Source organism: Lampetra planeri, chromosome 33 (genome assembly GCF_965212315.1).
Source record: "Lampetra planeri chromosome 33, kcLamPlan1.2.h2, whole genome shotgun sequence".
In the NCBI taxonomy this organism is placed as follows: Eukaryota; Metazoa; Chordata; class Hyperoartia; order Petromyzontiformes; family Petromyzontidae; genus Lampetra; species Lampetra planeri.
In genome coordinates, this window is record NC_136139.1 from 11,096,056 (window position 1) to 11,111,148 (window position 15,093).

A 15,093-nucleotide genomic window follows, 5' to 3' on the forward strand; every position below is an offset into this window, starting at 1 on the left:
TGCACACATACACACAGCCCGTGTCCCACACACACACATAGCCTGTGCCGCACACACACATAGCCTGTGCCGCACACACACACAGCCCGTGCTGTACACACACTCGCTTTGTCACGCACGCTGCGAGATGAGAGTCAGCGGTGGGCTTGGCGGGGGAGAGTTCACGGAGGGGGAGGTGAGAGGGGGGCCGGAGGCGGGTGGGGTTGAGGGGGAGGTGAGAGTGCACTGGGGATGCGAGTGACTTTTCATTCCACTTACGCTACTTGATGAGTGTCTGTACGTGTGTGTGTACGTGTGTGTACGTGTGTGTACGTGTGTGTGTGTGAGAGTGGTGGGGAGTGGTAGTGTAGCGGTTAGCGCGCTGCACCACGAACCTGGCGACCCGGGTTCGATTCCCGCTGACGGCCAACACCAATGTCGATTATCTGAACTGGTCCTTGGCCTTCTCTAGGTCGACTCAGCCTCAAATGAGTACTTGGTGTGATGTGTAAACATCGCCGCTAGGGAGGCGAAGGCGGCCGGGAGTGGTGTTGGCCACCCACCCCCTCGTGTGCCGTGCCGGCCTTCATAGGTGCTCGCTAACAGCACTTACCCCAATAGTCTGTTAAGACTACACGGGGATCTTTGTCTTTTTTGTGTGTGTGGGGAGCGGTAGTGTAGCTGCTAGCGCGCTGCACTAAGAACCTGATGACCCGAGTTCTATTCCCGCTCACGGCCAACATCAGTGACGATTATCTGAACCGGTCCTGGGCCTCCTCCCCTAGGTCGACTCAGCCTCAAATGAGTACCTGTTGCGGTGTGTAGAAACACCGCCACCGGAGAGACAAAGGTGGGCGGGCGCGACGCTGGCCACCCACCCCCACGTGTGCCGTGCCGGCCTTCATAGATTCTCGCGAACAGCACTTGCCCCATACAGCTTATGAGAGGCTACCTGGGGGATATGTGCGTGCGTGCAGGTGGAGATGACGGGTAGCAGCGTGTTCGAGTACGTGCACCCGGGTGACCACGCCGAGCTCGCCGAGCACCTGGGCATGAGGCTGCCCCCCTGTCGGGGTGCCCAGCTCGCCGCGGGGGGCCACGCCGCCGGCGACGGCTCCTCCCCCACCTCGTCCGGGCCCGAGACCCCCGACACCGGTACGCCGCCTCGCCGGGGAGTCGTGACCGGTCACCTGGGGGGCGGTGGCGGCTCCCTGCCCCCCGCCCCCAGAGTGGCGTCTGTTCGGAGGCGGGTTCTCTAGGTGGGTGGGTGGGTGGTTTGGTGGTTGGGTGGGTGGTTTGGTGGTTGGGTGGGTGGTTTGGTGGTTAGGTGGGTGCGTGGTTCGTTGGGTGGGTGGTTGGGTGGGTGGGTGGTTGGGTGGGTGGGTGGTTGGTTGGGTGGGTAATTGGTTAGGTGGGTGGGTCGGTGGTTGGTTGAGTGAGTGGGTGGGTGGTTGGGTGGGTGGTTGGGTGGTTGGGTGGGTGGGTAATTGGTTAGGGGTGGGTGGTTCGGTGGGTGATTGGTTGGGTGTGTGGGTGGGTGGCTGGTTGGGTAGGTGGGTGGCTGGTTGGGTCGGTGGGTGGGGTGCTAGAGGTCAAGGTTGACAGGTCACTGCTGGCGTTAACGTTGATGCAGCCACGGTCGCCCATTGCTTCCTTTTCACAACTCCTGCAGCGTTCACACGGAAACAACAACAACAGCAATGCCATTCATCTATCCATCGGAGCCCCGCCGAGTCCCAAGACTCCCGTTCAGGAGGGTGCTGCTGCATCGGGATGTTTGGTCAAGTCCGTCCATGAAAGTTTGGCTTCCGCACGGGAGAGCCTCTAACCGGAGTCCCCGCGGGGAATAATCACCGAGACCCCCACGGTCAGTGTGAGCTGAAGTGTACGGGCGCCCACGCACGTCTCACTCGCCACTGATGTTAGCCGTAACCAGCCTTTATAGGGCGATGCGCTAACCGCTGCGCCAGCAATCCTGTTTCCCTCTCTCCGAGCCGCGTCCTTTCCCAACGCTGTGGGTGAACGCACCTTTGATTCTGTTCAGCTCTGCCCGTGATAAAACTGCTCTGGAACGACGCGTCGGGGATTCCCCCCCCCCCACCCAGCGGCGTCCAGTTGTCCGAATTCCCAGTGGGGACTTCATTCGCTGTCCTCCCGTGGCACGGAGGACGTCCCCAGGTCAGCCACGGCGTTCGCATTCCCTCTCTCGTCCTGCCGCCGCCTCCCACCGCCGTGTAGCTCGGAGCAGAGTAACACCGTGCCGCGCGCGCTTGTCCCGAGCCGGAGCGGAGCCATCGACCCGACGGCCGTTCCGCTGCGGACCGAGGGCCGGGTACCGACGGTGCGTGTCCGGGACAGTGCGCGCACTGTACACGTGCGTGCACTGTACCTGCTGAAAATTCCCCGCGGCGCTGCTGCTCGTCGCGAACAATCCCGCCCGCCCGCCCGCTCGCTCGCCCGCCCGCTCGCTCGAGGAAACATTCCAGAGCGCGGCGGAGGCGGCGGTGAGAAACGCACGCGCGCAACGTCGGGGCCATTCAATCATAGGGGCGGGCCTAGCTGTCGTAACCGGTGTATTTTTTTGCTCCCGCCATAGGAATGTGGAATTTTTCACCCGCTGGGCTCGCGCCGCCCATGGCGACGGCCGCCGTCGCCCGCCGCCGTTCGTTGGAGAGCGTGGGGGCGCGTGGCGGGGGGTGAGGGGGGGTTGGGGTTGTCTCGTGGTTGCGAAAAGGGTTCACAGGGTTCATCCGAGACATCGCCGAAAGGTCACGGAGTTATGTGGCTCGTCCTGGGCCCTGCAACACTTGCGAGGGTTTGCGTGTTTTTCATCCGGGTGGAAGACAATCGTGAATCCACTTGGGCGATTCGACTTCTCTGCTATTTACTTGAGGAGTCATCCCCAATGCCGGTCTCCCCCGGGACTCCCAAGTCAATCCAGCACTGGATGAATAACTCCCTCCACCGCGTTGGTCAAGGGGAGGGTTCGTTTGGCCATTCTTCACCCATGCCACCGATGTTGGCCGTGGCCAGGGATGGGCACCACGGTGGCGAGGAGATGTTAACGCCCTCGCCTGGTATGGAGGAGGTGGTGGGTTCGATCATGACGCTGACGTCCTCTACATATTTGGAGTTTGCGTTGTCTCTCTCCCTGTGGTCGCGTATATTTTTCTCCGGGTGATGGTGCGAGTCAGTGGTGCTTCATAGCGCGGTGCGTTGAATCAACCGTGGCTGGCGCCGCCCCCCCCCCCACCTACCGTGGACCCCGGACCGACTGGGTCCACCTCTGCCAGGGCTTCACTCTCATCCCTCCCTGCGTCTTCACTCCTTGAACAAATGGGTCGATCGTAAATGCCACAAACCTCCAAATTCTTCCGACAATCAATCGGTGGCGCTGATAAAATCCACAATCCCCGGAATTTGCAGTGCGGTGTTGTTCGGCACGATGTCCGACGTTTCACTCCACCTGTTGGGGGGGAGGCCTCCTTCAGGAACTGGATTCCGAAGACGCGTCTTCAATCTGCGGTGCCGATGACCGCCGGCATTCGGAAGCAACGTCGTCGGAGAAGCTCCCGAGCACGTGACGTGGAGGCGAAACGTCGGACAACACGCGGCCGCACGCGCACGCGCATGGCGGTGGGTGGTGGGGGGGGGGACCGGGGGAGGAGCTTTCGTCTCCCCTGCTCCGCGCGCAAGCGGCCCCCCTCCGGAGACTAAACAGCGCTCCCTTGTTATGGCTGCGGCGCGCGCGCTTGTGCCTTGATACCCGCGGCTCGCACCCCCCACCTCCCCCCAACCCCCCACGTGGTGTACGGTTGCCGCGACGTGGCGACGAGACGACGGCGGTGGTAAAGGCGCAGCCCCCGCAACTGTTTGCCCGCGCTCCTGCCGGCGGAAGGGCCTCCGCTCTAAGGGGGGAGCGCCAGAGAGCCACCTCTAGGGAGAGGGTATTTCTTCTCGGCCTACTCGTCCACGCTGGCCAGACGCCTTTGAAGGTGTTGCGAGTACCCACACTTTACCCCACCGCCACTCGTGAGCTGCCGATCGGCTACGTGTGGCGAAACCGTTCATACCGCCGCTGGGTGGACGTGCGGTGGTAGGGGATTTAAGAATCTTGCGCCGTCGTTTCTGTTGTCCCATCAATGGTCGACTATCATCGTGACCGCCCTTGTTAAAGTCCCCCGTGTTAAAGTGGCCCGTGTTATAACTTGCGTCTCGTTTCATGACGAAATGCGATGCGAAACGACGAAAGCAAAAATCGGAGTTGTAAACAGGCAGCCATTACCCATCATGAAACACGCGCTGGCTCCCTTGCTCCATCACAATCTACGGCCCAGGCTGACAGCCGCATTGCGTTAACCACACTACAGAGCATACGTTGGCAATAGCTAGAAGACCCACAGCAGGCGTGAGTTTAGCAAACTGGAGTTTAGCAAACTGGAGTTTAGCAAATAGAGTTGAACTCGCCTGCGACCCCGCTGGACGTAGCGAGATGCAACGACGAAACGACGGAGTGGGAAACACGGCCGCAGAGTCACGGAAAACCAGCATCGTGATAATCGTCGCATCATGAAACTCGATATCACGGACTCATGGCGTCGGGGGCCGCAGAGGGCGCCCGTCTGTGGGGAGGGCCAACGCCGCCGTCGTCGCCGCCGCCAGCGCTCGTGAAGCGCCCCGTTCATCACGGAGCCCGCCGCGTCGTCTCTGGCGGGCGCACACTGCCGCGTGTTTACGTGTTCACGTTTTTTCGTTTGAGAGCCTCCTGCGAAAACATGTCTGAAGCGCTCCTTTTGCGCGCTTTTCAAAAAAGAGCGACGCGAATTATTAAAGAGTCGTCCGTGTGGGTTAAAGGCGTCGAGGGGATGGTTGGTCAAGACCAACGATGGAGCGTCAGCCAAAAGGAGGGAAGTCCAACCCGAAGATGGAGCGATGATGAAATTTGCTCGCGCGCGCGGCGTGGCTGGGTTATTGTCTCGCGGGACAAGCGAGGGATGGCCACGGCTTGGGGAGGGGGAGGCCTTCGTGCAGCGGTGGGTAGAGCGTGGCTCACGACGACGACGTTGGCGACGACGACGGTGGCGATGATGATGATGATGAGGTTGTTGTTGTCGCCGTGTGCCGCAGTGGAGCCCGTGGCCCCAACGATGATCACCGCCGAGCAGCCCCTCGAGCGCTCCTTCTTCCTGCGCATGAAGTCGACGCTCACCAAGCGCGGGCTGCACGTCAAGGCCTCGGGCTTCAAGGTGCCCTACCCCCACCCCCCCACCCCGTCCACAAACCCCCCCCCTCCCAATCCCTTCGCTGACCTCTCAATCCTGAACGGGTGCGAGCCGGTGCAGGTCGGGGCTTGAGTTGTCTCGCATATTTCACCTGGAAACGTCGTTATTTTAAATTGCAAACTTTTTCCTCGCGGCGTTCAGTTGGTGCTTGCCGTGTTTAAAATTAAATAATTATGGGCACTGGAATAACAACACCGCAACAAGTGTCCTGGATAGCATGAGGACCATTGGTGAGATTTTAAGTTTGACTTTTTTCGTATTTTAATTATTTTAATGGTACCGGACGTTGTCTGTCTCTGAACTGTGATTCTTAGATATGTTACTGGTAGTTTTAATGTTAGGCTCGTCACACTCACTCTGTGCTGATCTTCAGTTTCCCTGGGTTTTGGGACACCACCCCGACGCTCACCATCTGCATGCGACCCCACTTAGCTCCCCGACCCCCACCGTGACCCCAGCCGTGACCTCCCCCCTCCCCCCCAGGTGATCCATGTGACGGGGCGGCTGCGGGTGCGGCTGCCCCTGTCGCACGCGCTGCCACCGTCGCCCACGCCGCTGCTGGGCCTCGTGGCGCTGGCGCATGCCCTGCCGCCCCCCACGCTGAGCGAGGTGCGCGTCGACTGCCACATGTTCGTCACGCGCCTCGACCTCGACCTCAAGATCGTCTACTGTGAGAACAGGTGAGCACGCGTGCGTGTGTGTCTTTGTGTGTGTGTGCGTGTGTGTCTTTGTGTGCGTGTGTGTCTTTTTGTGTGTGTGCGTGTGTGTCTTTGTGTGTGTGTGCGTGTGTCTTTGTGTGTGTGTCTGCGCTCCGAACCTGGCGACTCGCTCACGGCCAACACCAGTGTCGATTATCAGAGCTGGTCCTGGGCTCAAATGAGTACCTGGTGCGATGTGTAAAGATAGCCACTAGGGAGACAAAGGCGACTGCGCGTGGTGTTGGCCACCTACCCCCTCGTGTGCCGTGCCGGCCTTCATAGACACTCACTAACAGCGCTTGCCCCAACAGTCTGTTAAGACTATACGGGGGATCTTTGTTTTGTGTGTGTGCGCGCGTGTTCCTGCATGTGTGTATGCACGCGTATGTGTGTGCGTGTACACATAGCCTGGCACAAGCGCCGTGGTGACGTCACCGCCACTTAGTAGCGAATGGCAGTTGTTGTGGTTGTGTGTGCGTGTGTTGTGTAGTAGTTAACACTCTGTGCTATGAACCCAGCAACCCGGGTTCGATTCCCGCTCAGTGCCAACACCAGTGACGATGATTTGAACCGGTGCTGGGCCTCCTCCCCGAGGTCGCCTCAATTGAGTACCTGGTGCGGTGTGTAAACATCGCACCAGGCCACCCACCCCAACAGTCTGTGAAGGTCTACACGGGTGATCTTTGTGTGTGTGTATGTGTGTGCGCGCTCCGACCTCGCTGCCGCAGGGTCAGCGAGTTCATGGACATGTCTCCTGGCGAGCTGCTGGGGCGCAGCTGCTACCACTTCGTCCACGCCGAGGACGTGGAGGCGATCCGGCACTGCCACGTCGACCGTACGTCGCGCCGCGCAGATCCCTCGGCACGCGAGAAGCCGCCCCCCCCCCCCCCCCCCCCCCGCACGGCCTCTCGCTCGGAACGGTGGCCAGGACGATGCGATGTATAAATATCGTTGTTGTTATTTCCTTACTATGTATTTATCTGTATCCAGTGCAGAGACACAATTAACCAGGGTGCACACCCTCCAAGTGACCGATGCAGTCTGGAGGAACAGGAGGAAGCAGTTTGTGACGTCCCTGATCTGTGTGACACCGCTGTGATATGTGACGACGCCTCGTGGTGTGATGGCACGGTGTGAAGATGTATCGGCATGTGATGGCGCAGTGCGATGTCTTAGTGTGTGATGGCTCGGTATGACGTCTCGGTGTGTCATGGCGCGGTGTGACGATGTCTCGGTGTGTGATGACGCTGCGGTCTGTGATGACACCGTGGTGTGTGAGGATGCCACGGTGTGTGATGCCGCCCCCGCCGTGGTGTGATGACACCTCAGTGTGTGACGACGCTTTGGTGTGTGACGTCGCTACTCTGTGTGACGATGCCTCAGTGTGTTATACCCCGGTGTGTGTGACGCCTCTGTGTGTGATCATGTGGAGGTTGGAACGTCACCGCTGCGTGTGTGATGCCTCCACGTTGGGTGTGATGCCTCGGTGTGTGGGCTAACGCCTGGGTGCGTGCCACCACCACGGTGTGTGACGTTGCTGATCTGTGTGACACTGCAGTGGTATGATGCTTCCGTGTGGCACGATGTGACGATGCGGTGAGACGACGCTGCGTGTGCGGAAGCAGTGTAACGCCACCAGGGTATGTGTGACACCTCAGTGTCACAATGCCACGGTGTGTGACTATCCCACGGTGTGTGACAACGTTGTGGCACTGCCACGGTGTGCGTGATGTCACCGCGGCGCTTGCGGTGACACCGCGATCCTCGCTGTGACGTCACTCCCGCCGCAGTTATCAACAAGGGCCAGTGCGTGACGCAGTACTACCGCTGGATGCAGCGGCGCGGCGGCTACGTGTGGATTCAGTCGCTGGCCACCGTCTCCATCAACGTCAAGAACGCCGGCGGCGACAAGAACATCGTCTGGGTCAACTACCTGCTCAGGTGCGGCCCCCACGCGGCAGCAGGGGGAGGCGCGGTGCGTCGGTGAATCGCGGCGTGGTGAACGGCACCCGAGCGGTGGGGTTCGCTCAGTCAGCACGTTGAGCCGAGTGTGTCACGTCGGTGAGCGCTCGTGTGTTGCTTCGGTGCGTTAAATGAGGTTTTGGTGTTTTTCATTTAATTGTTTGCATTGTCGTCTGGCTGACGCGATGCTTCCAGATCAGTCCAAACAAAACATCTCTTCATGTTTTGGGAATTTTCACATCCATCAAATTGGTCATACATGCCTAGTAAGCACGTGTGTGCTTTCCTTGTCAGTCCGTGGCCCTTTGTGTGATGTTAGTGAGCACCTGTGTGGTGTGCCGGTTAGCACGTGATCCCGTGCATCGTGTTACACTGCACCCCACGCTTTCAGATGTGCTTCTGCGGCCGTCTGGAATGCTCTTCCTTCCCATAATAGAAGCCACTATTAAATCCAGGTTGAAATAATTCGTGGGAGGATCGGGTGTAGCGGTCGCGGACTTTCAAGGATTCAGTTTTCTACTCATCTAAAGAGCCTCGGCACCATACTCGACCAGAATGTGTAGTTTGATCGCCACGCGCAATATAAAGTCAGGCCCTGCCATTTTCATATCTCTACGACACATTCGACCATTATTGAGTCTTGACATAGCAAACACGGTGGAGTGTAGCGTAGTAACGACAAGGCTCGATTATCGCAAATCACTACCCTATGGGACGTCTGCTAAAAACTTTAGCCAGCTGCAGCGTGTACAACATTCTTTGGCACACGTCGTGACGCGCACTGCAAGATCTGACCGTGTCCGTCCGGTGCTCGCTGAGCTGCATTGGCTTCCGGTTGCTGAACAAATACATTGTTATGAGGTCGCACTAATTGTACACACAGTGCTTGGCACAAATGAACCATAGTACCTTGCTGATCTCGTCACGCAAACTCCAGTGAACCTCGCAGCAGCAACTGTTGGCTAACCTTAGAACAAAGATGGTCTTTGCATCGCGCACCTTTAGATGCGCTTCTACAGCCGTCTGGAACGTTCTTGCTTCCGACGTAAGGAAGCCACTGGAGCTATGCACTTTCAAATGCAGGTTGAAAACCTCCGATTAGCATACATAGTGAGCACCTGTGTGCTATCAGCACGTGACCCCGTCACCCCATGACCCCGTGACCCTGTGTGTGGTGTGAGTAAGCACCTGTGTGGTGTTCTGGTCACCACGTGACCCTGTGTGTGGTGTGAGTTAGTGAGCACCTGTGATGTGCCGGTCAGCACGTGACCCCGTCACCCCGTGACCCCGTGACCTCGCGTGTCCTTGCAGTAACCACGAGCGCGGCGACTGCCCCATGGACCTGCAGCAGCTGCCGCGGCGAGGCGAGGCCGATGGGGTCACGGGGTCGTCGCCCCGCGCCGCTCCAGGTCAGCTCTCGGCCTCCCCGAGCCCTCTCCCCCCCCGTGCCGAGATTCCCGATTGCGCGCATCCTGTGGATTGTCTCCGTTCGCCGAGCGAGCTATGCTGTTGTTGTTGTTGTTGGGCATGACTTTTGCTTTACACGTAACTCGATCTATCCTGAGCCCCCGACATTGCAGACTTCGTTATTAGTATGATTATTATCAAGGTCTTCCTGCAATTATTGCTATCAGTCGCCTTAACGACGAAGCTATTGGAATATATATACTTTTTGTGTTCCGATTAGCACGGATCGCCACGTACAGTGCGAAAGAAGTTCAACATATATATACGAGGTATTTATTACAAATCCACCTGTAGAGGCGATTCGCCTCCCTTCCCATAAAAAAGGGAAAGTGTTTTTTCTTTTCGGATTCCATCAGCCGCATGGCCTTGCTTCAACAAATTCTGAACCGGTTCAGTGTCTCATCTGCAGATCTTTTTTGTGCTGTGCCACCGATCCAGGGGTCGTTATTGCTGGTGAGAGGCACCAGGACGAGGTTGAGATGCGCGCGAACCTCCACGCCGACAAGAACCACGCGAGCCCTGGCGGCAGCGGCGGCGGCGGCGGCAGGAGGAGGAGCCACGTGGCGGCGGTGCCGGCGCAGGGCAAGGACGGGCGGCCGACGTGCGCCCCCGCACGGCACAACGGCCGCGATCGCGTCACCGGGGAGGCCGCCGGCGGGGGGCGGCCCGTGGCGCCCGCGAGCCGTGCCGCCCGCGGCTCCCTCCCCGGCGACTCGAGCGAGGAGGAGGCGGGGGACTCGGAGCCGGAGTCGGCGCCCGCGGCCGTGACCGCTCCGCCGCCCGTCCCCGTGCCGCTCCCCAGCGTCAAGGTCGAGGCCGGCTGCGACACGCGGGGCCCGGCGCGCGTCCCGAGCCGGAGGCCCGCCGAGGCCGACAGCGACGGCGACGGCGGCGACGACGACGACGAAAGGGACTCGGACGGCGACGCGAAGTCGACGGCGTCGTCCGGCCGGTGCCGGCCTGGCCGCCGGCGCGACCGCGGGGCGCGGCGGGCGGCCCCGGGGAGGACTCGCCCCCCCGAGGATGCGCCGGCGTGCAAGGCCATCAAGACGGAGAACTCGGAGCCACTCAACTTCGACAACGACAGCAGCATCTGGCACTTCCCTCCCAACCGCGAGATCTCGCGCAACGAGTCGCCCTTCAGCATGACGGCGCGTGGTGCGGGGGCCGGCGACAAGGCGGACTCGCCCTTCCCCGTCTCCCCCGGCGCCGGCTCCACCCGCAGCCTCACGCCCGTGCAGTCCGAGCCGGCGCTGTCTTCGCCGCGGGACGCGAACGGTGGCGGCGGCGGCGGAGGCACCGCCGGAGCGGCGAAGCCCGGCGCGCGCGCCGTCCCGGGCCTCGCCTCGTTCGTCTACAGCGCCGGCGAGGTGGAGATGCTGCAGCGGCTGCAGCAGCACGGCAACTTGGTGCTGCCGCTGGCTCACGGCGTGGCCGGACCCTCGGCGGCGCACCACCGCCACCCCCGCCACCACCCCCACCACCACCCGCACCACCCCCACCACCACCCGCACCACCCCCACCACCACCCGCACCACCCGCCACGCATCTACACCACGGGCACCATCCGCTACGCGCCGGCCGACCCGAGCTTCACGGCTCAGGGCGGACTCCTCCCGGCGAATCTGGCGGCGGGTTTCGGCCTGGACCCCAAGACTTCGATGGAGATGCTCTACCACCACGTGCAGAGGCTGGGCACGGCGCCCGCCTCCTTCTCGGCGCCGGGCGCCGCCGCGGGGCTGGCGCAGCTGCCCGGCGGCGCCGGCGTCTTCTCGACGCCCGAGGGCTTCTTCTCGACGCTGCCGTTCCACGTCTACGGGAACGGCGTACACGCCGCGCCGCTGCCGCCGCTGCCGCAGCCGGCGGCCGAGAGGAAGGAGAACTGAGAGCGGCCGGGCGCGTCGACTAAACTACGATCATTCGCGTTATAATGTGGCGCGTTATAATGTGACGCATTATAATGTGACGCGTTATAATGTGACGCGTTATAATGTGACGCGTTATAATGTGACGCGTTATAATGTGACGCGTTATAATGTGACGCGTTATAATGTGACGCGTTATAATGTGACGCGTTATAATGTGACGCGTTATAATGTGGCGCGTTATAATGTGGCGCGTTATAATGTGACGCGTTATAATGTGACGCGTTATAATGTGACGCGTTATAATGTGTTGCGTTATAATGTGACGCGTTATAATGTGACGCGTTATAATGTGACGCGTTATAATGTGACGCGTTATAATGTGACGCGTTATAATGTGACGCGTTATAATGTGACGCGTTATAATGTGACGCGTTATAATGTGACGCGTTAAGCGGCACGACGAGCGACGCCGCCGGGTCGATGCCGGCGGCGGACGCCGCGGGGGGGGGGGGGGAGGGGGTGACGGGCCGCAGCGGGGAAGGGGGGCAGTGCGCGTCGGGGATCGTAACTTCGCTCAACTTCATACCTCAAGTACGCCGACCGCTGCTGCATCGAGCGGTGGCGGTGACCGGGGGGAGGAGGGGCGGCTCTACGGGAGGGCGCTCGACAAATCCACGCCAGGAATCTCTCTCCGCTTTTTTTGTATCGTCACTGCCTGAGCGTTCCACGTTCTCTTTGTGAATGTGTCGAGCTTGCACTGTAACGCCACAGTGCACGGAATGTACCTCCGAGCGGGTGCGGCGTCGTCACCCGGCCCGCGAGGCGTCCATCATTTCGTTTGTTGCTCAAGTCCAAGCGTCATATTGCAACGTTTCAAGAAACTATTTTGTTTTTACGTTTCCAGCAACTGGAATCCCCTCGGGGAAGGCTTCGTAAACCCGACGCTCGCCAGGCCAGCTCCACGCCGAGAGAGCAGTCGGTGGGGGGAATCTCTCTGCACAATTTGAGGCCGAGTTTCACCTCACCAGGTCAGGTTGCGCTTGAACTGACCTCGTGAGGTCAACTACGAGCTGCCCCCATGAGGGTTACGTGCGGAGGTCACGTTTGGCGGTCACGTCTGGCGCTACAGCCCAGCGAGCTCGAGTTTGGACATCGAGTCGGGAGGTCGAGTCGAGGTCGGGAGGTCGTGCTGCTTTTGGCCATGCGACCTGCGGGGGAGGTCTGCATTTCCCCCTCATGGCTGCGGTGTCCACAGAGTTGAGAATTCCGACCGCGAGACCCTCCCAGCGGGGCGGCAAGGCAGCGGATGCCGTCGACGCGCCCGGCCTCCTGCGCTCCATCGTCCGTGGCCGTTTCTCGTTGCCCAAAACCCTCGCCGGTGCCGCGTAGAGGGAACTCGCGTTTAAAATGTGGAATCTAAAGTTGCCTCCCGGCTCGTGTGAACGCGGGGACGCCGGCGTGCTCGGTCCGCCGCTCTCCGGCTGCTGGGGCTTGGCCCGAGGTGAGAGTCTTTCCTTGAGTAAATTTGGCAGAAAATATTCCACCTTTTGGATGCGCCCCGTTCGACGTCGTGTTATCGCAGCGGCTTATCGGTTGCGAGTGCACGCGTGAAGTGTGCTCGCATGTTGTTGTGTGTGCGCATTTGCGCATTCTAGTACGTGGCTGCTTATTTGTGTGTCAGTGCGTCTGTGTGTGTGTGTCAGTGCGTCTGTCTGTGTGTGTGTGTCAGTGCGTCTGTGTGTGTGTGTCAGTGCGTCTGTCTGTGTGTGTGTCAGTGCGTCTGTGTGTGTGTCAGTGTCTGTGTGTGTGTGTCAGTGCGTCTGTGTGTGTGTGTGTGTCAGTGCGTCTGTCTGTGTCTGTGTGTGTGTCAGTGCGTCTGTGTGTGTGCGTCTGTGTGTGTGTGTCAGTGCGTCTGTGTGTGTGTGTGTCAGTGCGTCTGTCTGTGTCTGTGTGTGTGTCAGTGCGTGTGTGTGTGTCAGTGCGTCTGTGTGTGTGTGTGTCAGTGCGTGTGTGTGTGTGTCAGTGCGTCTGTGTGTGTGTGTGTCAGTGCGTCTGTGTGTGTGTGTGTCAGTGCGTCTGTGTGTGTGTCAGTGCGTCTGTGTGTGTGTGTGTGTCAGTGCGTCTGTGTGTGTGTGTGTGTCAGTGCGTCTGTGTGTGTGTGTCAGTGCGTCTGTGTGTGTGTGTGTGGGGAGCGGTGGTGTAGCCGTTAGCGCGCTGCGCTCGGAACCCGGCGACCAAAGTTCGATTCCCGCTCAAGGCTGCCAACACCAGTGAAGGTTATTTAAACTCGCTCTAGGCCTCCCCTAGGTCGATTAAGCCTCAAATGAGTACCTGGTGCAGTGGTGTAAGCATCGCTACTAAGGGAGACAAAGGCGGCCGCTGTTAGCGAGTAGCACCTATTAAGGCCGACGCGGGTGGGTGGCCAGTACCACGCCCGGCCGAGTCGCGATATTTACACACCGCACCAGGTTCTCATTTGAGACTGAGTCGACCTAGGGGAGGCCCAGGACCGGTTCAGAAAATCATCACTGGTGTTGACCACGAGCGGGAATCGAACTCGGGTCGCCGGGTGCATAACGCAGCGCGCTAACCGCTAAGCGACCGCTCCCCACTCGTTGGCAACCAGCCCCGCAGCCTCCGAGCCATAGCCACCACCTCCTGCACGTGCGGCCACGTCGCCCAGCGCCACGCTGCCCACTCACGCTGGTGCCGTGCACTTCCCCTCGGGCCCCGTGGCCTCCCCTAGCACTTTAAGCGGCTCATGCGCCACGCTCCGTGCCGCGAGAATCGCTGCACTGGCGGGGGAGGGAGGGCAGTAACCCCCCCCTCCTCCTCCCACCCTGGGGTGCCTCGTGGTGGTCATCCCGCGTGCCGCCGGCCAACGATCCGCGGCACCGCCGGTAAACTTCCGCATCGAGCTACCGATGCCGTGCGCCGTCTGCTGCGAGCGCGGACGTTAAAGACCCCGGTGATGTATCTTCGTGCGAGTCGGTGTCTGTCACCTGGCAAGATTGCCCTCGGATAAATTATTGATAAAGTGAGTTAGTTCGGCAGCCCACAGGCCTCCCTTGCTAAAGATGTAATCTCGGTCGGCTCGGCGAACTGGATATAAACGAGCGCAATGATTTTCGTCCGCGCCGAATCGAGAATCCGTCCTGCGTGTCCCCGGAGTGACGTGCGTGTCCCCAGCTCCGCGGAGGCTGCACCTTTGCGGGAATGCTCTAAGCAGGCTCAATCTAATTGAGTTTAAATAATATATAAATATACACCCAGCATTTAAGCGTTTGACTCACGGCGCAACCCATCTTCTCAGTGTGACTGAGACTAATCAACCGTAGCAGCCGCTGTTTTGAATAAGATGTAAAAAAAATTGTTAGCATTAAAATTAACATGTATATATATTTTTTTTGACTTACAATTATTCGCTAAGGTGTTTTGTAATTATTTCGCCATCATCATTTTAGCCAAGCTAATCCGGAGCGTGACCGCCACGCCCGTGGGAATCTGACAGCGTGGGATCGGAGGAGGGAACTTCCTGAGGTCACCCCACCGCCACCCCCACGGTGCCACGTGTCGCGCCAAGGAAACCGCCCACCGCTCGATCGCTCCGCGCCGTCCCTGCTCGGCGTCCCCTCTCCGTGGCCGTGTCGTTTAACGAGCAAAGCTTTGTGTCGACGACGCCGACCACGTGGGCTCCTCATTTGTTCGCCTTTGTGACGAGCCATCGACGTCACGGATCGGGCGCCTGGCGCGTGGCGCCGTGACGATGGGAAGACGTCATCCAACCAACACGTGGGCACCACCAGCCCTGCCCACCACCGCAAAGCACTTATGGGA

At 59.9% G+C, this 15,093-nt stretch overlaps 1 protein-coding gene across 1 annotated transcript in view; it reads left to right on the plus strand.

Moving 5' to 3' along the window:
- LOC144729785 (neuronal PAS domain-containing protein 3-like) overlaps positions 1–11,350 on the plus strand; it is a 29,499-nt gene extending 18,149 nt beyond the window's left edge. Inside the window, exons 4-10 of the mRNA XM_078610282.1 lie at positions 957–1,134; positions 5,107–5,225; positions 5,745–5,941; positions 6,688–6,794; positions 7,750–7,900; positions 9,233–9,330; positions 9,827–11,350. Coding sequence (XP_078466408.1) covers positions 957–1,134; positions 5,107–5,225; positions 5,745–5,941; positions 6,688–6,794; positions 7,750–7,900; positions 9,233–9,330; positions 9,827–11,274 — 2,298 coding nt within the window. The 3' untranslated portion in view covers positions 11,275–11,350. The remainder of the gene's footprint in view (positions 1–956; positions 1,135–5,106; positions 5,226–5,744; positions 5,942–6,687; positions 6,795–7,749; positions 7,901–9,232; positions 9,331–9,826) is intronic.
- Positions 11,351–15,093: the final 3,743 nt, after the last annotated feature.